This window comes from Oncorhynchus mykiss, chromosome 3, assembly GCF_013265735.2.
Source record: "Oncorhynchus mykiss isolate Arlee chromosome 3, USDA_OmykA_1.1, whole genome shotgun sequence".
NCBI lineage: Eukaryota > Metazoa > Chordata > Actinopteri > Salmoniformes > Salmonidae > Oncorhynchus > Oncorhynchus mykiss.
Genome location: NC_048567.1, coordinates 69,075,810 through 69,099,343, shown reverse-complemented (window position 1 = coordinate 69,099,343; position 23,534 = coordinate 69,075,810). Strand labels below are relative to the sequence as shown.

General features: G+C 48.4%; 1 protein-coding gene across 1 annotated transcript in view; it reads right to left on the bottom strand.

The window, feature by feature from the left end:
• LOC110504559 (unconventional myosin-XVI) overlaps nt 1-23,534 on the bottom strand; it is a 223,858-nt gene that overhangs the window by 67,049 nt on the left and 133,275 nt on the right. Inside the window, exons 22-27 of the mRNA XM_036975024.1 lie at nt 22,923-23,075; nt 22,457-22,657; nt 22,290-22,365; nt 14,926-15,113; nt 13,956-14,036; nt 11,271-11,476 (exon numbers count right to left, since the gene is read on the bottom strand). Coding sequence (XP_036830919.1) covers nt 11,271-11,476; nt 13,956-14,036; nt 14,926-15,113; nt 22,290-22,365; nt 22,457-22,657; nt 22,923-23,075 — 905 coding nt within the window. The remainder of the gene's footprint in view (nt 1-11,270; nt 11,477-13,955; nt 14,037-14,925; nt 15,114-22,289; nt 22,366-22,456; nt 22,658-22,922; nt 23,076-23,534) is intronic.

Here is a 23,534-nt window from a genome sequence, read left to right as displayed (position 1 = left end):
ATTGGCCTCATGGTGAAATCCCTGTGCAGTTTGCTTCCTCTCTGGCGCCTGAGTCAGGACGGACACCTGTATCTTTGTAGTGACTGTGTTTATTGATACACCATCCAAAGTGTAATTAATAACTTCACCATGCTCAATGGTATATTCAATGTCCACTTTTTTTCTACCAATTGGTGCCCTTCTTTGCGAGGCATTGGAAAACCTCCCTGGTCTTTGTGGTTGAATCTGTGTTTGACTGTTTTCTTGACTGAGGGACCTTACAGTTAATTATATGTTTGGGGTACAGAGAAGAGGTAGTCATTCAAAAATCTGGTTAAACACTATTACTGCACACAGAGTGAATCCATGCAACGTATTATGTGACCTGAATGAATCGTAAATTAGGATGTGACAAAGTTACAGAGGGCACAAATATAGTACCCACCCAAAAATGCTAACCTTGTAATGGTGAGAGGTTAGCATGTCTTGGGGGTATGATAATCATTATTCAGGATTCATTCAGGACTGTTTCATAATCATGGTAGCATCCACATCAATCTAGAAGTGTTTAGAAACATATTATATTCTTATTTACAATAAAAGTGACTCCAAAATAACACAATACATTGTTAACCGTTTATTTTTATGGTGCACAAATCTGAAACAGACAGGCAGACAGATACAGACAGACACTGAAACAGACAGACACACAAACAGACACAGAAACAGACACAGAAACAGTCACAGAAACAAACTGTCACAGAAACAGACAGAAAAAGAAACAGACAGACACAGAAACAGACAGACAGATAAAGAGACAGACACAGAAACAGACAGAAAGATAGACAGACACAGAAACAGTCACAGAAACAAACAGTCACAGAAACAGACAGTCACAGAAACAAACAGACAGAGAAACAGACAGACACAGAAACAGACAGACATAAACAGACAGAAACAAACCGACTCAGACAGACAGACACAGAAACAGCATCAGACAGACAGAAACAGACAGACACAGAAACAGACAGAAACAGAAACAGACTTACAGAAACAGACAGACAGACATAAACAGACAGACATAAACAGACAGACAGAAACAAACAGACTCAGACAGACAGACACAGAAACAGACAGACACAGACAGAAACAGAATGACGAATAACATATTGCACACAGGTTATTCTGAGCCAAACTCTACAAAGGTAATGCAAATTGGCCTGGCACTCAGACAAGCAGCCAAAGGCTAGTACATTACCATCACAATTAGTCTGACCAACTGCCAACGCACACACAAGACACCAACGCGCGAACACACACACCAGACACCAAACACACACGCCAGACACCAAACACACACACCAGACACCAACGCGCAAACACACACACTCAAGCGCCAGACAACCCAACCTCACCAGGGGACTAGCACCCCTTTGTGATGCTAACCTCACCGTCGACAATACGCCCAATCTACCCACACACACACACACACACACACACACACACACACACACACACACACACACACACACACACACACACACACACACACACACACACACACACACACACACACACACACACACACACACACACACACACACACACACACACACACACACACACACACACCTCTCTACCAGGAATAATTCAATTACAACTCTGTCAACAACAGATTAGACTCTCCACTGGGCCTCCATCAAAACAACTATGGCGGAAGAGTAGAGACTGGCTGTATCCAGATCTGTCTATTATCCACCAACCACAACCATCTGCTTCCTGTCTTTATGTTGTCCCTCACCTCAGATCTGTCTGTTATCCACCAACCACAACCATCTGCTTCCTGTCTTTATGTTGTCCCTCACTTCAGATCTGTCTATTATCCACCAACCACAACCATCTGCTTCCTGTCTTTATGTTGTCCCTCACCTCAGATCTGTCTATTATCCACCAACCACAACCATCTGCTTCCTGTCTTTATGTTGTCCCTCAACTCAGATCTGTCTGTTATCCACCAACCACAACCATCTGCTTCCTGTCTTTATGTTGTCCCTCACCTCAGATCTGTCTATTATCCACCAACCACAACCATCTGCTTCCTGTCTTTATGTTGTCCCTCACCTCAGATCTGTCTATTATCCACCAACCACAACCATCTGCTTCCTGTCTTTATGTTGTCCCTCACTTCAGATCTGTCTGTTATCCACCAACCACAACCATCTGCTTCCTGTCTTTATGTTGTCCCTCAACTCAGATCTGTCTGTTATCCACCAACCACAACCATCTGCTTCCTGTCTTTATGTTGTCCCTCAACTCAGATCTGTCTGTTATCCACCAACCACAACCATCTGATTCCTGTCTTTATGTTGTCCCTCACCTCAGATCTGTCTATTATCCACCAACCACAACCATCTGCTTCCTGTCTTTATGTTGTCCCTCACCTCAGATCTGTCTATTATCCACCAACCACAACCATCTGCTTCCTGTCTTTATGTTGTCCCTCAACTCAGATCTGTCTGTTATCCACCAACCACAACCATCTGCTTCCTGTCTTTATGTTGTCCCTCACCTCAGATCTGTCTATTATCCACCAACCACAACCATCTGCTTCCTGTCTTTATGTTGTCCCTCACCTCAGATCTGTCTATTATCCACCAACCACAACCATCTGCTTCCTGTCTTTATGTTGTCCCTCAACTCAGATCTGTCTGTTATCCACCAACCACAACCATCTGCTTCCTGTCTTTATGTTGTCCCTCACCTCAGATCTGTCTATTATCCACCAACCACAACCATCTGCTTCCTGTCTTTATGTTGTCCCTCACCTCAGATCTGTCTGTTATCCACCAACCACAACCATCTGCTTCCTGTCTTTATGTTGTCCCTCACTTCAGATATGTATGTTATCCACCAACCACAACCATCTGCTTCCTGTCTTTATGTTGTCCCTCACTTCAGATCTGTCTGTTATCCACCAACCACAACCATCTGCTTCCTGTCTTTATGTTGTCCCTCACTTCAGATCTGTCTGTTATCCACCAACCACAACCATCTGCTTCCTGTCTTTATGTTGTCCCTCACTTCAGATCTGTCTGTTATCCACCAACCACAACCATCTGCTTCCTGTCTTTATGTTGTCCCTCACTTCAGATCTGTCTGTTATCCACCAACCACAACCATCTGCTTCCTGTCTTTATGTTGTCCCTCACCTCAGATCTGTCTGTTATCCACCAACCACAACCATCTGCTTCCTGTCTTTATGTTGTCCCTCACTTCAGATCTGTCTGTTATCCACCAACCACAACCATCTGCTTCCTGTCTTTATGTTGTCCCTCACCTCAGATCTGTCTGTTATCCACCAACCACAACCATCTGCTTCCTGTCTTTATGTTGTCCCTCACTTCAGATCTGTCTGTTATCCACCAACCACAACCATCTGCTTCCTGTCTTTATGTTGTCCCTCACCTCAGATCTGTCTGTTATCCACCAACCACAACCATCTGCTTCCTGTCTTTATGTTGTCCCTCACCTCAGATCTGTCTGTTATCCACCAACCACAACCATCTGCTTCCTGTCTTTATGTTGTCCCTCACTTCAGATCTGTCTGTTATCCACCAACCACAACCATCTGCTTCCTGTCTTTGTGTTGTCCCTCACCTCAGATCTGTCTGTTATCCACCAACCACAACCATCTGCTTCCTGTCTTTATGTTGTCCCTCACCTCAGATCTGTCTGTTATCCACCAACCACAACCATCTGCTTCCTGTCTTTATGTTGTCCCTCACCTCAGATCTGTCTGTTATCCACCAACCACAACCATCTGCTTCCTGTCTTTATGTTGTCCCTCACCTCAGATCTGTCTATTATCCACCAACCACAACCATCTGCTTCCTGTCTTTATGTTGTCCCTCACCTCAGATCTGTCTGTTATCCACCAACCACAACCATCTGCTTCCTGTCTTTATGTTGTCCCTCACCTCAGATCTGTCTGTTATCCACCAACCACAACCATCTGCTTCCTGTCTTTATGTTGTCCCTCACTTCAGATCTGTCTGTTATCCACCAACCACAACCATCTGCTTCCTGTCTTTATGTTGTCCCTCACCTCAGATCTGTCTGTTATCCACCAACCACAACCATCTGCTTCCTGTCTTTATGTTGTCCCTCACTTCAGATCTGTCTGTTATCCACCAACCACAACCATCTGCTTCCTGTCTTTATGTTGTCCCTCACTTCAGATCTGTCTGTTATCCACCAACCACAACCATCTGCTTCCTGTCTTTATGTTGTCCCTCACCTCAGATCTGTCTGTTATCCACCAACCACAACCATCTGCTTCCTGTCTTTATGTTGTCCCTCACTTCAGATCTGTCTGTTATCCACCAACCACAACCATCTGCTTCCTGTCTTTATGTTGTCCCTCACTTCAGATCTGTCTGTTATCCACCAACCACAACCATCTGCTTCCTGTCTTTATGTTGTCCCTCACCTCAGATCTGTCTGTTATCCACCAACCACAACCATCTGCTTCCTGTCTTTATGTTGTCCCTAACCTCAGATCTGTCTATTATCCACCAACCACAACCATCTGCTTCCTGTCTTTATGTCCCTCACCCCAGCATGACTGGACTGTTTCAATCTGTTGGTCAAGTCATTTATAACATTAATGAGTTAACAATAAGACACTTAGTTATAAGTAATATGGTACTTAGTTGATCTGGCAGTAATCATTAGCTCATCAGGATTCCACTGTTACTGCTTTAGGAGAAAAACCTGGTTTATCTTCAAAGACTAACATTCCACCATCACACACTAGGAGAAAATGTGTGTGTGGCTGTAATGTCCATTCTTATTACTTTAGACAGGTAGACAGGGTGTGAAGTGTGTGTGTGTGTGTATCCCTGCATGCAGGAGAGAGTGAGAGAGAGTGTGTGTTTGTGTTTGTATGTGATTGTTTGTGTGAGTGTGTGTGTGTGTGTGTGTGTGTGTGTGTGTGTGTGTGTGTGTGTGTGTGTGTGTGTGTGTGTGTGTGTGTGTGTGTGTGTGTGTGTGTGTGTGTGTGTGTGTGTGTGTGTGTGTGTGTCCTGGCGGGACCTCTGGGAGCACAATAGTGTTTACTCCATCAGGGGTAGTGGAAACTTTTGGGAGATCACGTGACCAATGTGTGTGTCCTCTTTCATTATCTGGTGGAATGTACACGGTAATCCCTTTATCATCAGAGAGAGAGAGAGAGAGAGAGAGAGAGAGAGAGATGGTGAGAGAGAGAGATGGTGAGAGAGAGAGAGAGAGAGATGTGAGAGAGAGAGAGAGAGAGAGAGAGAGAGAGAGAGATGGTGAGAGAGAGAGAGAGAGAGAGCGATGGTGAGGGAAAGATTGTGAGAGGAGTCAAAGAGGACTAAGAGGGGATAGTGATAGAGGGAGAGGATTGAGAGGGGAGAGAGGGGGGGGGAGGATATAGGCGGGAGAGGATGGAGGGGAGAGAGAGGGGCAGAGGGTTGAGAAGGGAGGGAGAGAGGATCGAGAGGAGAGAGAGGGGCAGAGGGTTGAAAAGGGAGGGAGAGAGGGAGAGGATGGAGAGGGTTGAGAGGGGAGGGAGAGAGGTAGAGGGGCAGAGGGTTGAGAGGGGAGGGAGAGAGGATTGAGAGGAGAGAGAGGGGCAGAGGGTTGAAAAGGGAGGGAGAGAGGGAGAGGATGGAGAGGGGAGAGAGAGGGGCAAAGGGTTGAAAAGGGAGGGAGAGAGAGAGGGAGAGGATGGATAGGGGAGAGAGAGGGGCAGAGGGTTGAGGAGGGAGGGAGAGAGGGAGAGGATGGAGAGGGGCAGAGAGAGGGGCAGAGGGTTGAGAAGGGAGGGAGAGAGGGAGAGGATGGAGAGGGGCAGAGGGTTGAGAGGGGAGGGAGAGAGGGAGAGGATGGAAAGGGGCAGGGAATTGAGAGGGGAGGAAGAGAGGGAGAGGATGGAGAGGGTAGAGAGAGGGGCAGAGAGTTGAGAGTGGAGGAGAGGATGGAGAGGGGAGAGAAGAGACATTGCTTTGGCAATGTTAACATGTGTTTCCCATGCCAATAAAGCCCTTAAATTGAATTTGAAATTGCATTGAGAGAGAGGATGGAGAGGGGAGAGATGGAGAGGGGAGAGAGAGGTTGAGATAGACATGTGGGTTAGAAAAAGAGATAGATGAAGGGAACTCAACCTATTCACAGTATGGAATGAAGAGGTTGAGCTGAGAATGATTCTGAGAATCAAAGGAAGAGGTGCAAACGGAACATAAAACCTCTCCCTACATCACAACGGACAGAACATATCCCAGAAGAAGACAGGAATAGCCAGTAATAATGGAGAGATTAGGTTTGATAGAAGGAATGAAGGAGATTAAAATATAAATGGGAAAAAAAGAAGTGTGAAAAGGGAGAAGGAAATTATTATAAAGTTTAGTGGGGGACACTATGAACCTCTTCAGAAGTCACTCTGACATGTTACAGACTCACACGTGTGTGTGTGTGTGTGTGTGTGTGTGTGTGTGTGTGTGTGTGTGTGTGTGTGTGTGTGTATGTCAGGGTGACACGTGGGAGAAGGTGGTGTGTACTTATCAGGTACAGCAGGCTTGCACCCATCGCACACACTGTTTCCCATCTCCTCAAGACATCCTTTAGATCGGTGTTATTGAGCAAAACCACTTTGTGCCTGCCATATTAAGGATCACAGTGACCTGGCAGTTAGCTATGAAAGAGAGAGAGAGAGAGAGAGAGAGAGAGAGAGAGAGAGAGAGAGAGAGAGAGAGCGAGAGAGCGAGAGACCATGAATACAAATTCCATCTAGACACCGTTGCCCTAGAGCACACAAAATACTATACATACCTCAGCCTAAACATCAGCGCCACAGGTCAATTCCACAAAGCTGAGAGACAACGGAAGAAGGGCATTCTATTCCATCAAAAGGAAAATAAAATTCAACATACAAACTGGTATCTAAAAATACTTGAATCAGTTATAGAACCCATTACCGTTTATGGTTGAGAGGTCTGGGGTCTGCTCACCAACCAATAATTCATAAAAGGACAAACACCAAATTGAGAATCTGCACGCAGAATTCTGCAAAAATATCCTCTGTGTCCAACGTAGAACACCAAATAATGCATGCAGAGCAGAATTAGGTAAATACCTGCTAATTATCAAAATATGGCATGGAGAAGGTACGGAGAAGACAGGTAGATGGCAAGGGAGAGTCCAGGGAAAAGATAGGGAGAAAGCAGGGAGAAGATAGGGAGATGGCAAGGAGAAGGCAGGGAGAATACATGGATAAGGCAGGTAGAGGGCAAGGGAGAGCGCAGGGAGAAGGCAGGGAGAAGTCAGGCAGATGGCAAGGGAGATGGCATGACAACATATGTGTCCCATGTCAGTAAAGCCCTTGAATTGAATTGAGAGAGAGAGACATGTTGACTATGTATACGAGAGGCTGGTCTTCTGTCCAGGTCACGCTGACCTGAAGAAAAACTCTAAGTTGGTAACTTCCACATGAGCATTATGTGTGTAGGTGTGTGTGGGGGGTGGGGAACCCAACAAGAGTCTAATGTGTGGGGGGTGGGGAACCCACCAAGAGTCTAATGTGTGGGGGGTGGGGAACCTACCAAGAGTCTAATGTGTGGGTGGTGGGGAACCCACCAAGAGTCTAATGTGTGGGTGGTGCGGAACCCACCAAGAGTCTAATGTGTGGGGGTGGGGAACCCACCAAGAGTCTAATGTGTGGGGGTGGGGAACCCACCAAGAGTCTAATGTGTGGGGGTGGGGAACCCACCAAGAGTCTAATGTATGCTGTAAAAGGACAATTAGCAAAGAGAGATGGCAAGGGAGAGTGCAGAGAGCTGGCAGGGAGAAGATAGGGAGATGGCAAGGAGAGGGCAGGGAGAAGATAGGGAGAAAGCAGGGAAAAGGCAGGGCGAAGATAGGGAGATGGCAGGGAGAAGATAGGGAGAAAGCAGGGAGAAGATAGGGAGAAAGCAGGGAGAAGGCAGGGCGAAGATAGGGAGAAGATAGGGAGATGGCTGGGAGAAGGCAGGAAGAAGGCAGGGAGAAGATAGGGAGAGTGCAGGGAGAAGGCAGGGAGAAGATAGGGAGATGGCAGGGAGAAGGCAGGGAGAAGACAGGTAGATGGCAAGGAGAGTTCAGGGAGAAGGCAGGGAGAAGACAGGTAGATGGCAAGGGAGAGTGCAGGGAGAAGATAGGTAGATGGCAAGGAGAGTTCAGGGAGAAGGCAGGGAGAAGACAGGTACATGGCAAGGGAGAGTTCAGGGAGAAGATAGGTAGATGGCAAGGGAGAGTGCAGGGAGAAGGCAGGGAGAGTGCAGGGAGAAGGCAGGGAGAAGACATGGAGAAGGCAGGTAGAGGGCATGGGAGAGCACAGGGAAAAGGCAGGTAGATGGCAAGGGAGATGGCAGGTTGATGGCAAGGGAGACGGCAGGTAGATGGCAAGGGAGACGGCAGGGAGAAGGCAGGGAGAAGACAGGTAGATGGCAAGGGAGACGGCAGGGAGAAGGCAGGGAGAAGACAGGTAGATGGCAAGGGAGACGGCAGGGAGAAGGCAGGGAGAAGACAGGTAGATGGTAAGGGAGAGTGCAGGGAGAAGATAGGTAGAAGGCAGGTAGAGGGCAAGGGAGAGTGCAGGGAGATGATAGGGAGATGGCAGGGAGAAGACAGGGAGAAGACATGGAGAAGGCAGGTAGAGGGCAAGGGAGAGCGCAGGGAGAAGGCAGGGAGAAGACACGTAGAGGGCAAGGGAGAGTGCAGGGAGAAGATAGGTAGATAGCAAGGGAGAGTGCAGGGAGAAGATAGGGAGATGGCAGGGAGAAGATAGGAAGATGGCAGGGAGTAGACAGGGAGAAGGCAGGTAGAAGGCAGGTAGAGGAAAGGGAGAGCGCATGGAGAAGGCAGGGAGAAGACAGGTAGATGGCAAGGGAGATGGCAGGTAGATGGCAAGGGAGATGGCATGGAGAAGGCTGGGAGAAGACAGGTAGATGGCAAGGGAGAGTGCAGGGAGAAGATAGGTAGATGGCAGGTAGATGGCAAGGGAGAGTGCAGGGAGAAGGCAGGTAGATGGCAGGTAGATGGCAAGGGAGAGTGCAGGGAGAAGATAGGTAGATGGCAAGGGAGAGGGCAGGGAGAAGATAGGGAGATGGCAGGGAGAAGGCAGGTAGAAGACATGGGGATGGCAGGTAGAGGGCAAGGGAGAGCGCGGGGAGAAGGCAGGTAGATGGCAAGGGAGAGTGCAGGGAGAAGATAGGTAGATGGCAAGGGAGAGGGCATGGAGAAGATAGGGAGATGGCAGGGAGAAGGCAGGTAGAAGACATGGGGATGGCAGGTAGAGGGCAAGGGAGAGCGCGGGGAGAAGGCAGGTAGATGGCAAGGGAGATGGCAAGGAGAAGGCAGGGAGAAGACAGGTAGATGGCAAGGGAGAGTCCAGGGAGAAGATAGGGAGAAAGCAGGGAGAAGATAGGGAGATGGCAAGGAGAAGGCAGGGAGAATACATGGAGAAGGCAGGTAGAGGGCAAGGGAGAGCGCAGGGAGAAGGCAGGTAGATGGGAAGGGAGATGGCAGGTAGATGGCAAGAGAGATGGCATGACAACATATGTTTCCCATGTCAGTAAAGCCCTTGAATTGAATTGAGAGTGAGAGACATGTTGACTATGTATACGAGAGGCTGTACTTCTGTCCTGGTCACGCTGACCTGAAGAAAAACTCTAAGTTGGTAACTTCCACCTGAGCATTATGTGTGTAGGTGTGTGTGGGGGGTGGGGAACCCACCAAGAATCTAATGTGTGGGGCTGGGGAACCCACAGAGAGTCTAATGTGTGGGGGGTGGGGAACCCACCAAGAGTCAAATGTGTGGGGGTGGGGAACCCACCAAGAGTCTAATGTGTGGGGGTGGGGAACCCACCATGAGTCTAATGTATGCTGTAAAAGGACAATTAGCAAAGAGATATGGCAAGGGAGAGTGCAGGGAGAAGGCAGGGAGAAGATAGGGAGATGGCAGGGAGAAGGCAGAGAGAAGATAGGGAGATGGCAGGGAGAAGATAGGGAGATGGCAAGGAGAAGGCAGGGAGAAGATAGGGAGATGGCAGGGAGAAGGCAGAGAGAAGACAGGTAGATGGCTAGGGAGAGTGCAGGGAGAAGATAGGTAGATGGCAAGGGAGAGTGCAGGGAGAAGATAGGTAGATGGCAGATAGATGGCAAGGGAGAGTGCAGGGAGATGGCAAGAGAGATGGCAGTGAGAAGGCAGGGAGAAGACAGGTAGATGCAAGGGAGAGTGCAGGGAGAAGGCAGGGTGAAGACAGGTAGAGGGCAAGGGAGAGTGCAGGGAGAAGATGGGTAGATGGCAGGTAGATGGCAAGGGAGATGGCAGGTAGATGGCATATGAGATGGCATGGAGAAGGAAGGGAGAAGACAGGTAGATGGCAAGGGAGAGTGCAGGGAGAAGATAGGTAGATGGCAAGGGAGAGTGCAGGGAGAAGGCAGGGAGAAGACAGGTAGAGGGCAAGGGAGAGTGCAGGGAGAAGATAGGTAGATGGCAGGTAGATGGCAAGGGAGATGGCAGGTAGATGGCAAGGGAGATGGCAGGTAGATGGCAAGGGAGATGGCATGGAGAAGACAGGGTATGATGCTCCCTGTGCTGCTACAGTACAGACCTTTACAGAGAGGACACATCCTCCCATCACACAGACCTCTACAGAGAGGATACATACTCCCATCACACAGACCTCTATAGAGAGGACACATACTCCCATCACACAGACCTTTACAGAGAGGACATACTCACATCACACAGACCTTTACAGAGAGGACACATCCGCCATCGCACAGACCTCTACAGAGAGGACACATCCCCCATCACACAGACCTCTACAGAGAGGACACATCCCCCATCACACAGACCTCTGTAGAGAGGACACATTCTCCCATCACACAGACCTCCATCACACAGTGACCCACCACACTCACAGGCCTGGTTCCATTTCAGCCCATAGCCCATTCACCTAGCCCCTACCTCTTCAGTCTTCACAGATCTGAAAAGATTGGATAAGCGGGAGAAGCTTCTCAAAACTAATTCAAAGTCAAGATTGAGCCATCCACATCCTTTTACACCGTTTGGATTCCTTCAGATCTACAAACTGGGGAAAGGGCTGTCTGGGCTGAAACGGAACCTGACAATAGAGGCCAATACAAATCCATTATGAATCAGTGCCATGTCTGTCCTCCCTCTTCAAGTTCTACTGGAGCAGCAGGCACGGTATGGTGGTACCTACCTTGTGAGGAAGCTGTTGAAGGGCAGGCGTACAGGGTAGCCATAGCGGATCATCCGGACCATCTCCAGCACCCCGACGTACTGCAGCTGGGTAGACACGTGGCAACTGTCAAAGCTGTCCGCCATGTCACTGCTGTTGGGGCGTACACACTCCACAAAGTGAGGGGTGCACGCCTGTAGCTTACTGACCACCTCTGACAGAGAGTTCTGAAAGGGGGAGGGGGGGGGATATTGTTTCATGTTGTAGTTCATGTTCCTTATGCACATGGAAATGGAGTTGAACCTTTTCCTCAGTCCTAGACCTTATCACTTTCAAACATGTGAAAGCAATGGCATTGGTATCAGCTTCAATATGGATAGTTCCTCAACCTGGAATAGTTCCTCAACCTGAAATAGTTCCTCAACCTGGAATAGTTCCTCAACCTGGAAGAGTTCCTCAACCTGGAATAGTTCCTCAACCTGGAATAGTTCCTCAACCTGGAATAGTTCCTCAACCTGGAATAGTTCCTCAACCTGGAAGAGTTCCTCAACCTGGAATAGTTCCTCAACCTGGAATAGTTCCTCAACCTGGGCTAGTTCCTCAACCTGGAATAGTTCCTCAACCTGGAATAGTTCCTCAACCTGGAATAGTTCCTCAACCTGAAATAGTTCCTCAACCTGGAATAGTTCCTCAACCTGGAATAGTTCCTCAACCTGAAATAGTTCCTCAACCTGGAATAGTTCCTCAACCTGGAAGAGTTCCTCAACCTGGAATAGTTCCTCAACCTGGAAGAGTTCCTCAACCTGGAAGAGTTCCTCAACCTGGAAGAGTTCCTCAACCTGGAATAGTTCCTCAACCTGGAATAGTTCCTCAACCTGGACCAGTTCCTCAACATGGAATAGTTCCTCAACCTGGAAGAGTTCCTGAACCTGGAATAGTTCCTCAACCTGGAATAGTTCCTCAACCTGGAAGAGTTCCTCAACCTGGAAGAGTTCCTCAACCTGGAAGAGTTCCTCAACCTGGAATAGTTCCTCAACCTGGAATAGTTCCTCAACCTGGACCAGTTCCTCAACCTGGAATAGTTCCTCAACCTGGAAGAGTTCCTGAACCTGGAATAGTTCCTCAACCTGGAATAGTTCCTCAACCTGGAATAGTTCCTCAACCTGGACCAGTTCCTCAACCTGGAATAGTTCCTCAACCTGGAATAGTTCCTCAACCTGGGCTAGTTCCTCAACCTGGAATAGTTCCTCAACCTGGGCTAGTTCCTCAACCTGGAATAGTTCCTCAACCTGGAATAGTTCCTCAACCTGGAATAGTTCCTCAACCTGGGCTAGTTCCTCAACCTGGGCTAGTTCCTCAACCTAGGCTAGTTCCTCAACCTGGGCTAGTTCCTCAACCTGGAATAGTTCCTCAACCTGGAATAGTTCCTCAACCTGGAATAGTTCCTCAACCTGGAATAGTTCCTCACCCATTTGATGCCATACTGTATAGTCTATAGAGATCTGTAGGCTTGGCAAGTACTGTGTCTACAGTAGAGCTCTTAGGACTGAACTGAACACATAACTTCTCCACACAGAGGAAGGTGTGTGTGTGTGTGTGTGTGTGTGTGTGTGTGTGTGTGTGTGTGTGTGTGTGTGTGTGTGTGTGTGTGTGTGTGTGTGTGTGTGTGTGTGTGTGTGTGTGTGTGTGTGTGTGTGTGTGTGTGTGTGTGTGTGCGTGTGAAGGGGGAGGATGTCATGGTCGGGGTTCCCTTGGTGTGGTCAGCGGTCGCCAAGACAACAGTGAGTGAGGAGTGATGTCATGGCGTATGTGTGTGATGAAGTAGTCTGATTGCTTAGGGTGTGTTGCCTCTGTAGGGACCAGCAACACAAAGGCCTCTTTACCCTGACTAAGGCTGGGTGAGTGTGTTTCTCAGACACTAAATACACCGGCGCCACTCGAACACGCCATACACACATTTCTGTTTCTTACCACTCCTTAATTACATCGCTCTGTACTGTACGTGTGTATTAGTAGGCTACTGTACTGCTAGCCATAACGTCAGACGCACGCACGCACACATGCACGCACGCACGCTCACACACGCTCACACACACACAGATCCCGTTGTTCATTGTTCATTCATACATTCAGAGGGCTTAATGCTTGACTGGGTACAGCGTGATTCTTCATCCCACACTCTCATTCTCTCTTCTCTCTCTCTCCCGCCCTCCTTCTCTCCTCTCTCTCTCTTTTCCCCTCCCTCTCTCCCTCTCTCCCTCTCTCCCTCTCCTTCTCTTCTCTCTCTCTCCTTCTCTCCTCTCTCCCCCTCTCTCTCTCCCTCTCTCCCTCTCCCCCTCTCCTTCTCTCCTCTCTCTCTCCTTCTCTCCATTCACTGTTAGACCACAGTTCTGGTCTGCTGGCACCACACTGTTCTCATTCAAGGGATCCATCTAAATGAATGTTGTTTCACATGTATCAACTACAGATTACTACCACATTTTATAGACGTCTTTTGTCATTTGTTGTGGTTCAGAGATCAGGGGTCGCATCCAAAATGGCCCCCTATTCCCTATACCTTTGACCAGAGGAAAGCACTCTATGCAGACAGGGTCATGGTCAGCTAGAGAGGTAGAATTACATTATTGTTTAGGTTGAGGTGAGTGGATCCCTACTGGAGAAAGTGTTTGTGTTATGGTTGAGGTTTGGTCCAGTGCTACTGCTTACCCTCAGCTGCACAGCGACCGTAACTGGACCACACCTCTCCAGCCTCTGCAGGAAAGAAGTCGCTCCCTTCTTCTTCAAGAGCTGAGAGAGAGAAAGAGGTGAAGGGGAAGAGAGAGAGAGAGAGAGAGAGACAGAGAGAGAGAGGGAGAGAGACAGAGAGCGAGAGAGAGAGAGAGAGAGAGAGAGAGAGAGAGAGACAGAGAGAGAGAGGGAGAGAGACAGAGAGAGAGAGAGAGAGACAGAGAGAGAGAGAGAGAGAGAGAGAGAGAGAGAGAGAGAGAGAGAGATCTAGTAGAGGTTATGAAGTCCTCCAGCGGGACGTTTTCTGGCATCATTGTAAGAACAGGATATTTTCTAACAGAGGGGTGATTGGTTTGTGTACCCTTAAAACGGCATGACAAAATGGATATGGTACTCTCTTACCACATATTTGTGTGTGTGTGTGTGTGTGTGCTTGCTTTTCCATCGATCCTCTGCTCGCGTCTGCTACTTATCCAATCGGAACCCCCAGGTTCCAACAGAGTGTGTCAAAGACATGGACATATCCTGCTTTCAACAGTGGCTATCCCCAACTCCCCTAACCACCAATCACCATAAAGGGGATGCACAATTTGGAGTTTTCTGATGAGTGACGGTTTTCGCTGTTTGTAATTTCTATTGACCGTAAACCGACACACTGATTAGCGGTACTTTACTGAGGTCTTATTGATTTTACCAGGAAAAGTTCCATTGTTGAGTAGTAAATAAATACCTGAGTGGCTGTTTGGAGAGGTTGGGGTGTATGTATGACTCATGAGTCATTAGCACCTTCACTGGCTTGTCTACTGCACCTTATCAGAACAGATGTCTATGTATGGTATGTCATATCGTAAATGGGTATGTCACTTAGTCCTCCATACCTTGGTGAGGGTATGCGGTATGCTATGCTACACACTACATGTCATATGGTATAGTAACCATTGTCTAGTACCTTGGTGAGGTCCAGGTACCTCCGGGGCTCGTGGCCTGCGGGGGAGAGGCTGGGGTGGGATGACATCCTGTGAAGGAGCAGGGCTGCTTTGGTCCCTCTCAGAGCCATTCTGGCCTGGCCCGGTACCAGAGACCCAGTCTGGGTCAGCTTGGACTTGAACAACTGCTGCACCAACACACTCTCACTGGCTGTTAGGGGATCACACAGAGAGAGAGGGGAGGGGAGGGGAGGGGAGGGGAGGGGAGGGGAGGGGAGGGGAGGGGAAAGAGGGAGGAAGAAAATCGGAGGGAGAGGATTGGAGGAGAGGGGCAGTGGGAGCAGGATAGGAGAAAGGAAGCAGACCGGAGACATGAGGAGATTAAAAGGAGATGGATGATTGGAAGAAAGGAGGGAGGGAAAAAGAGGAGGAGTGAGAGGGAGGGAGGGATTGTAGAAACATAATAGGCATGTAAACAATCATCTCCATAAGAGAGTAGGCTGAGCATGCTGCCACAGAACACGTGGAGCAGCCCTCAACAACAAAGAGCTCTGTGAGACAGGCATGTGTGTGTGGGAGAGAGAGAGACACATCTTGAAAGGAATTTCCTAGCCTGGTTGAAGGGTGTAATGACTGTGGCTTCCCGAGGTAATTGTCTATTAATTTATGCAATCATCACCAACACTACCACCTGACTACAGAGGTCCACAGACCACTCTCCATAACCCCCAGCACCGCTGTCTCATTTCACCTTTACCCTTTGACCTTTATGTGTGTGTGCATTCAGCAAAATATGCACAAAGGAACAAGAGACAGGGAGAGGAGACGGACATAGACAGGGAGACGAGACGGACATAGAAAGGGAAAGAGACAGGGAGAGGAGACGGACATAGACAGGGAAATGAGACGGACATAGACAGGGAAAGAGACAGGGAGAGGAGACAGACATAGACAGAGAAAGAGACAGGGAGAGGAGACGGACATAGACAGGGAAAGAGACAGGGAGAGGAGACGGACATAGACAGAGAAAGAGACAGGGAGAGGAGACGGACATAGACAGGGAAAGAGACAGGGAGAGGAGACGGACATAGACAGGGAAAAGTGACTGACATAGACTGCGAGAGGAGACGGGGAAAGAGACAGGGAGAAGAGACAGGTCAGGACCAAGCCTGACCTGCTGAGGAGTGACGGACTCCATCCTAGCTGGAGGGGTGCTCTCATTTTATCTACCAACATAGACAGGGCTCTAACTCCTCTAGCTCCACAATGAAATAGGGTGCAGGCCAGGCAGCAGGCTGTTAGCCAGCCTGCCAGCATAGTGGAGTCTGCCACTAGCACAGTCAGTGTAGTCAGCTCAGCTATCACCATTGAGACCGTGTCTGTGCCTCGACCTAGGTTGGGCAAAACTAAACATGTAGGTGTTTGCCTTAGCAATCTCACTAGGATAAAGACCTCCTCCATTCCTGTCATTATTGAAAGAGATCATGATACCTCACATCTCAAAATAGGGCTACTTAATGTTAGATCCCTTACTTCAAAGGCAATTATAGTCAATGAACTAATCACTGATCATAATCTTGATGTGATTGGCCTGACTGAAACATGGCTTAAGCCTGATGAATTTACTGTGTTAAATGAGGCCTCACCTCCTGGCTACACTAGTGACCATATCCCCCGTGCATCCCGCAAAGGCGGAGGTGTTGCTAACATTTACGATAGCAAATTTCAATTTACCCCCCAAAAAATGACTTTTTCGTCTTTTGAGCTTCTAGTCATGAAATCTATGCAGCCTACTCAATCACTTTTTATAGCTACTGTTTACAGGCCTCCTGGGCCATATACAGCGTTCCTCTCTGAGTTCCCTGAATTCCTATCGGACATTGTAGTCATAGCAGATAATATTCTAATCTTTGGTGACTAATATTCACATGGAAAAGTCCACAGACCCACTCCAAAAGGCTTTCGGAGCCATCATCGACTCAGTGGGTTTTGTCCAACATGTCTCTGGACCCACTCACTGTCACAGTCATACGCTGGACCTAGTTTTGTCCCATGGAATAAATGTTGTGGATCCTAATGTTTTTCCTCATAATCCTGGACTATCGGACCACCATTTTATTACGTTTGCAATTGCAACAAATAATCTGCTCAGACCCCAACCAAGGATCATCAAAAGTCGTGCTATAAACAGACAACACAAAGATGCCTTGATGTCCTTCCAGATTCCCTCTGTCTACCCAAGGACGCCAGAGGACAAAAATCAGTTAACCACCTAACTGAGGAACTCAATTTAACCTTGCGCAATACCCTAGATGCAGTTGCACCCCTAAAAACCAAAAACATTTCTCATAAGAAACTAGCTCCCTGGTACACAGAAAATACCCGAGCTCTGAAGCAAGCTTCCAGAAAATTGGAACGGAAATGGCGCCACACCAAACTGGAAGTCTTCCGACTAGCTTGGAAAGACAGTACCGTGCAGTACCGAAGAGCCCTCACTGCTGCTCGATCATCCTATTTTTCTAACTTAATTGAGGAAAATAAGAACAATCCGAAATTCCTTTTTGATACTGTCACAAAGCTAACTAAAAAGCAGCATTCCCCAAGAGAGGATGACTTTCACTTTAGCAGTGATAAATTCATGAACTTCTTTGAGGAAAAGATTATGATTATTAGAAAGCAAATTACGGACTCCTCCTTAAATCTGCGTATTCCTTCAAAGCTCAGTTGTCCTGAGTCTGCACAACTCTGCCAGGAGTTGTGCTGGCCACTAAAAGTGGCAGTAATAAAGCCTCTCTTGAAAAAGCCAAACCTTGACCTAGAAAATATAAAAAACTATCGGTCTATATCGAATCTTCCATTCCTCTCAAAAAGTTTAGAAAAGGCTGTTGTTGCGCAACAACTCACTGCCTTCCTGAAGACAAACAATGTATACGAAATGCTTCAGTCTGGTTTTAGACCCCATCATAGCACTGAGACGGCACTTGTGAAGGTGGTAAATTACATTTTAATGGCATCGGACCGAGGCTCTGCATCTGTCCTCATGTTCCTAGACCTTAGTGCTGCTTTTGATACCATCGATCACCACATTCTTTTGGAGAGATTGGAAACCCAAATTGGTCTACACAGACAAGTTCTGGCCTGGTTTAGATCTTATCTGTCGGAAAGATATCAGTTTGTCTCTGTGAATGGTTTGCCCTCTGACAAATCAACTGTAAATTTCGGTGTTCCTCATGGTTCCGTTTTAGGACCACTATTGTTTTCCCTATATATTTTACCTCTTGGGGATGTTATTCGAAAACATAATGTTAACTTTCACTGCTATGCGGATGACACACAGCTGTACATTTCAATGAAACATGGTGAAGCCCCAAAATTGCCCTTGCTAGAAGCATGTGTTTCAGACATAAGGAAGTGGATGGCTGTAAACTTTCTACTTTTCAACTCGGACAAAACAGAGATGCTTGTTCTAGGTCCCAAGAAACAAAGAGATCTTCTGTTGAATCTGACAATTAATCTTAATGGTTGTACAGTCGTCTCAAATAAAACTGTGAAGGACCTCGGCGTTACTCTGGACCCTGATCTCTCTTTTGAAGAACATATCAAGACCATTTCAAGGACAGCTTTTTTCCATCTACGTAACATTGCAAAAATCAGAAACTTTCTGTCCAAAAATGATGCAGAAAAATTAATCCATGCTTTTGTCACTTCTAGGTTAGACTACTGCAATGCTCTACTTTCCGGCTACCCGGATAAAGCACTAAATAAACTTCAGTTAGTGCTAAATACGGCTGCTAGAATCCTGACTAGAACCAAAAAATGTGATCATATTACTCCAGTGCTAGCCTCTCTACACTGGCTTCCTGTCAAAGCAAGGGCTGATTTCAAGGTTTTACTGCTAACCTACAAAGCATTACATGGGCTTGCTCCTATCTATCTCTCTGATTTGGTCCTGTCGTACATACCTACACGTACGCTACGGTCACAAGACGCAGGCCTCCTAATTGTCCCTAGAATTTATAAGCAAACAGCTGGAGGCAGGGCTTTCTCCTATAGAGCTCCATTTTTATGGAACGGTCTGCCTACCCATGTCAGAGACGCAAACTCGGTCTCAACCTTTAAGTCTCTACTGAAGACTCATCTCTTCAGTGGGTCATATGATTGAGTGTAGTCTGGCCCAGGAGTGGGAAGGTGAACGGAAAGGCTCTGGAGCAACGAACCGCCCTTGCTGTCTCTGCCTGGCCGGTTCCCTTCTTTCCACTGGGATTCTCTGCCTCTAACCCTATTACAGGGGCTGAGTCACTGGCTTACTGGGGCTCTCTCATGCCGTCCCTGGAGGGGGTGCGTCACCTGAGTGGGTTGATTCACTGATGTGGTCATCCTGTCTGGGTTGGCGCCCCCCCCCCCCTTGGGTTGTGCCGTGGCGGAGGTCTTTGTGGGCTATACTCAGCCTTGTCTCAGGATGGCAAGTTGGTGGTTGAAGATATCTCTCTAGTGGTGTGGGGGCTGTGCTTTGGCAAAGTGGGTGGGGTTATATCCTTCCTGTTTGGCCCTGTCCGGGGGTGTCCTCGGATGGGGCCACAGTGTGTCCAGACCCCTCCTGTCTCAGCCTCCAGTATTTATGCTGCAGTAGTTTATGTGTCGGGGGGCTAGGGTCAGTTTGTTATATCTGGAGTACTTCTCCGGTCCTATTCGGTGTCCTGTGTGAATCTAAGTGTGCGTTCTCTAATTCTCTCCCTCACTCTTTCTTTCTCTCTCTCGGAGGACCTGAGCCCTAGGACCATGCCCCAGGACTACCTGACATGATGACTCCTTGCTGTCCCCAGTCCACCTGGCCGTGCTGCTGCTCCAGTTTCAACTGTTCTGCCTTATTATTATTCAACCATGCTGGTCATTTATGAACATTTGAACATCTTGGCCATGTTCTGTTATAATCTCCACCCGGCACAGCCAGAAGAGGACTGGCCATCCCACATATGCTCTCTCTAATTTTCTCTTTCTTTCTCTCTCTCGGTGGACCTGAGCCCTAGGACCATGCCCCAGGAATACCTGACATGATGACTCCTTGCTGTCCCCAGTCCACCTGACCGTGCTGCTGCTCCAGTTTAAACTGTTCTGCCTTATTATTATTCGACCATGCTGGTCATTTATGAACATTTGAACATCTTGGCCATGTTCTGTTATAATCTCCACCCGGCACAGCCAGAAGAGGACTGGCCATCCCACATATGCTCTCTCTAATTCTCTCTTTCTTTCTCTCTCTCGGAGGACCTGAGCCCTAGGACCATGCCCCAGGAATACCTGACATGATGACTCCTTGCTGTCCCCAGTTCACCTGACCGTGCTGCTGCTCCAGTTTTAACTGTTCTGCCTTATTATTATTCGACCATGCTGGTCATTTATGAACATTTGAACATCTTGGCCATGTTCTGTTATAATCTCCACCCGGCACAGCCAGAAGAGGACTGGCCACCCCACATAGCCTGCTTCCTCTCTAGGTTTCTTCCTAGGTTTTGGCCTTTCCAGGGAGTTTTTCCTAGCCACCGTGCTTCTACACCTGCATTGCTTGCTGTTTGGGGTTTTAGGCTGGGTTTCTGTACAGCACTTTGAGATATCAGCTGATGTATGAAGGGCTATATAAATAAATTTGATTTGAGTTTGATTTGACATGGAGAGGAGACAGGGAGAGGAGACGGACATAGACAGGGAGAGGAGACAGCCATAGACAGGGAAAGGAGACGGACATAGACAGGGAAAGGAGACGGACATAGACAGGGAAAGGAGACAGACAGAGAAAGGAGACAGGGAGAGGTGACAGGGAGAGGAGACATAGACAGAGAAAGAGACAGGGAGAGGAGACAGACATAGACAGGGAAAGGAGACAGGGAAAGAGACAGGGAGAGGAGACAGACATAGACAGGGAATGGAGACAGGGAGATGAGACAAGGAGAGGAGACAGGGAGAGGAGATAGGGAGAGGAGACAGGGAGAGGAGACAAGGAGAGGAGACAGGGAGAGGAGACAGGGAGAGGAGACAGGGAGAGGAGACAGGGAGAGGAGACATGAGAGGAGACAGGGAGAGGAGACAGGGAGAGGAGACATGGAGAGGAGACATGGAGAGGAGACATGGAGAGGAGACAGGGAGAGGAGACGGACATAGACAGGGAAAGGAGACGGACATAGACAGGGAAAGGAGACGGACATAGACAGAGAAAGGAGACAGGGAGAGGTGACAGGGAGAGGAGACAAGGAGAGGAGACGGACATAGACAGGGAAAGGAGACAGGGAGAGGTGACAGGGAGAGGAGACAGGGAGAGGAGATGGACATAGACAGGGAAAGAGACAGGGAGATGAGACAGGGAGATGAGACAGGGAGAGGAGACGGACATAGACAGGGAAAGAGACGGGGAGAGAAGACAGGGAGAGGAGACAGGGAGAGGAGACAGGGAGAGGAGACATGGAAAGAGACAGGGAGAGGAGACAGGGAGAGAGACAGGGAGAGAGACAGGGAGAGGAGACGGACATAGACAGGGAAAGAGACAGGGAGAGAGACAGGGAGAGGAGACAGGGAGAGGAGACAGTGAGAGGAGACAGGGAGAGGAGACAGGGAGAGGAGACAGGGAGATAGACAGGGAGAGGAGACAGTGAGAGGAGACAGGGAGAGGAGACAGGGAGATAGACAGGGAGAGGAGACAGGGAGATAGACAGGGAGAGGAGACATGGAAAGAGACAGGGAGAGAGACAGGGAGATGAGACAAGGAGAGGAGACAGGGAGAGGAGACATGGAATGAGACGGGGAGAGAGACAGGGAGAGGAGACATGGAAAGAGACATGGAGAGAGACAGGGAGAGAAGACAGGGAGAGGAGACATGGAGAGAGACAGGGAGAGAGACAGGGAGAGAGACAGGGAGAGAGACAGGGAGAGAGACAGGGAGAGAGACAGGGAGATAGACAGGGATAGGAGACATGGAGAGAGACAGGGAGAGAGACAGGGAGAGAGACAGGGAGAGAGACAGGGAGAGGTACAAAAGCCATCTCTGAAGCCTTTGATTAGGCTCATTATTTAAATGTCAGCCAACCACAGTAATCAGCCTGAGACAGTAAACTTGCTGGTCCTGGCTCTGACACAATGCTTGCCTGTCCTACTCCACTCTGCTCACAAAAACACCAGCACACACCTGACCATGCTCAATATATTATATACACACTACTGCTGCTATGAACACACACACCATTCATTAATAGACATCTTGATTCTGGATCAGTGTGAGTGTGTTGGATGGGGTTGTGTGTGTGTGTGTGTGTGTGTGTGTGTGTGTGTGTGTGTGTGTGTGTGTGTGTGTGTGTGTGTGTGTGTGTGTGTGTGTGTGTGTATTTTGACTGATACTTACACTTCAGAACAAGAAGCAGGTTTTGGGGGAGGGAGTCCTTGTTCTTCACCAGTGTTCCTGTGAGGTCATAGGCCATCTACCAATCAGAGAACAGACAGGCAATTACATGACAGATATACACGCACAACATAGGTCATGTGAGTGTGTGTGCGTGAATGCCCACTCACTTGGCCTGTGTAGTGTTTCACAGTGAAGGCAGGACCCTGGTCTATGGGCGGGGGGTTGCCGTTGCCGTCCTTGGTTGTCAAGGAGATACCATGTGTGGGTGTGTTGTCGAGGTGTGACTGCAGTCTCTTGTAGAGGGTCTGTTCTGTAGGTCTCAGCGACTGGCTCTCCTCATCCATCACAGACAGCAGACCCTGAGGCTTCTGGGAAGATGGAGGACAGTGGACATAGAAGCACACATGGGAGAGAATTGTAACACACAGCTCCTACATGTTTAATGATAGAATTTGAGGTAGTGTAACATGATCCTGTAGTTGAGGGCAACTTTGACCTCAAAATCTATTTACACACACTCAAAACCAATACAAACTACAAAGCCTTTTCAGGAATGAGGAATGTCTTGATGTTAAAGGGGTAATCCCAGTTCTTAAAGGGGTAGTGTGGCACGGCAGGGGCAAAACATATTACCAGGAAGAAGAAGTCTAGAACAGCAGGTTGGTTGCTGGGCGACCGGAGCGTCTCCATGGCGATGGCCTCCTGTAGACACTCGGCCTGCTCCTGATGGAACAGCACCTCTGAGACGTACAGCCTCACACGCTCGTTGGTCATGTTCACACACAGCTGGGAACACACACACAGAGACAAGTTAACACGGAAGTAAATGGTGCATTTCTAAACTGACTGAATGTGAAATGTAATGGACCCCAATGTCATGAAAAATCTTTACAGAAACAACCCAGGCATGTGGCACACTTACGACTTCCCCAAAGCACACCACTGCAATCTGGAGACCTTATACCAGAGGACTGTATGACCTCATCCTGACCCCATCCTAACCCTGCAGTCAGCACAGACAGAAAGTACATCGTCCAGTCGGCAGCTTCTTCTCTGAGGGTGTTAGGTTGTGGGTGGCTGGCGGTGAGATATGTCACATATATGATGTAGTGTACAGTGAGTTTACCAAACATTAGGAACACCATTTAGTTGCACCCCCCCATTGTTGATACACACAGGAAACTGTTGAGCGTTAAAAACCCAGCAGCGTTGCAGTTCTTAACACAAACGTTAGCGCCTGGCACC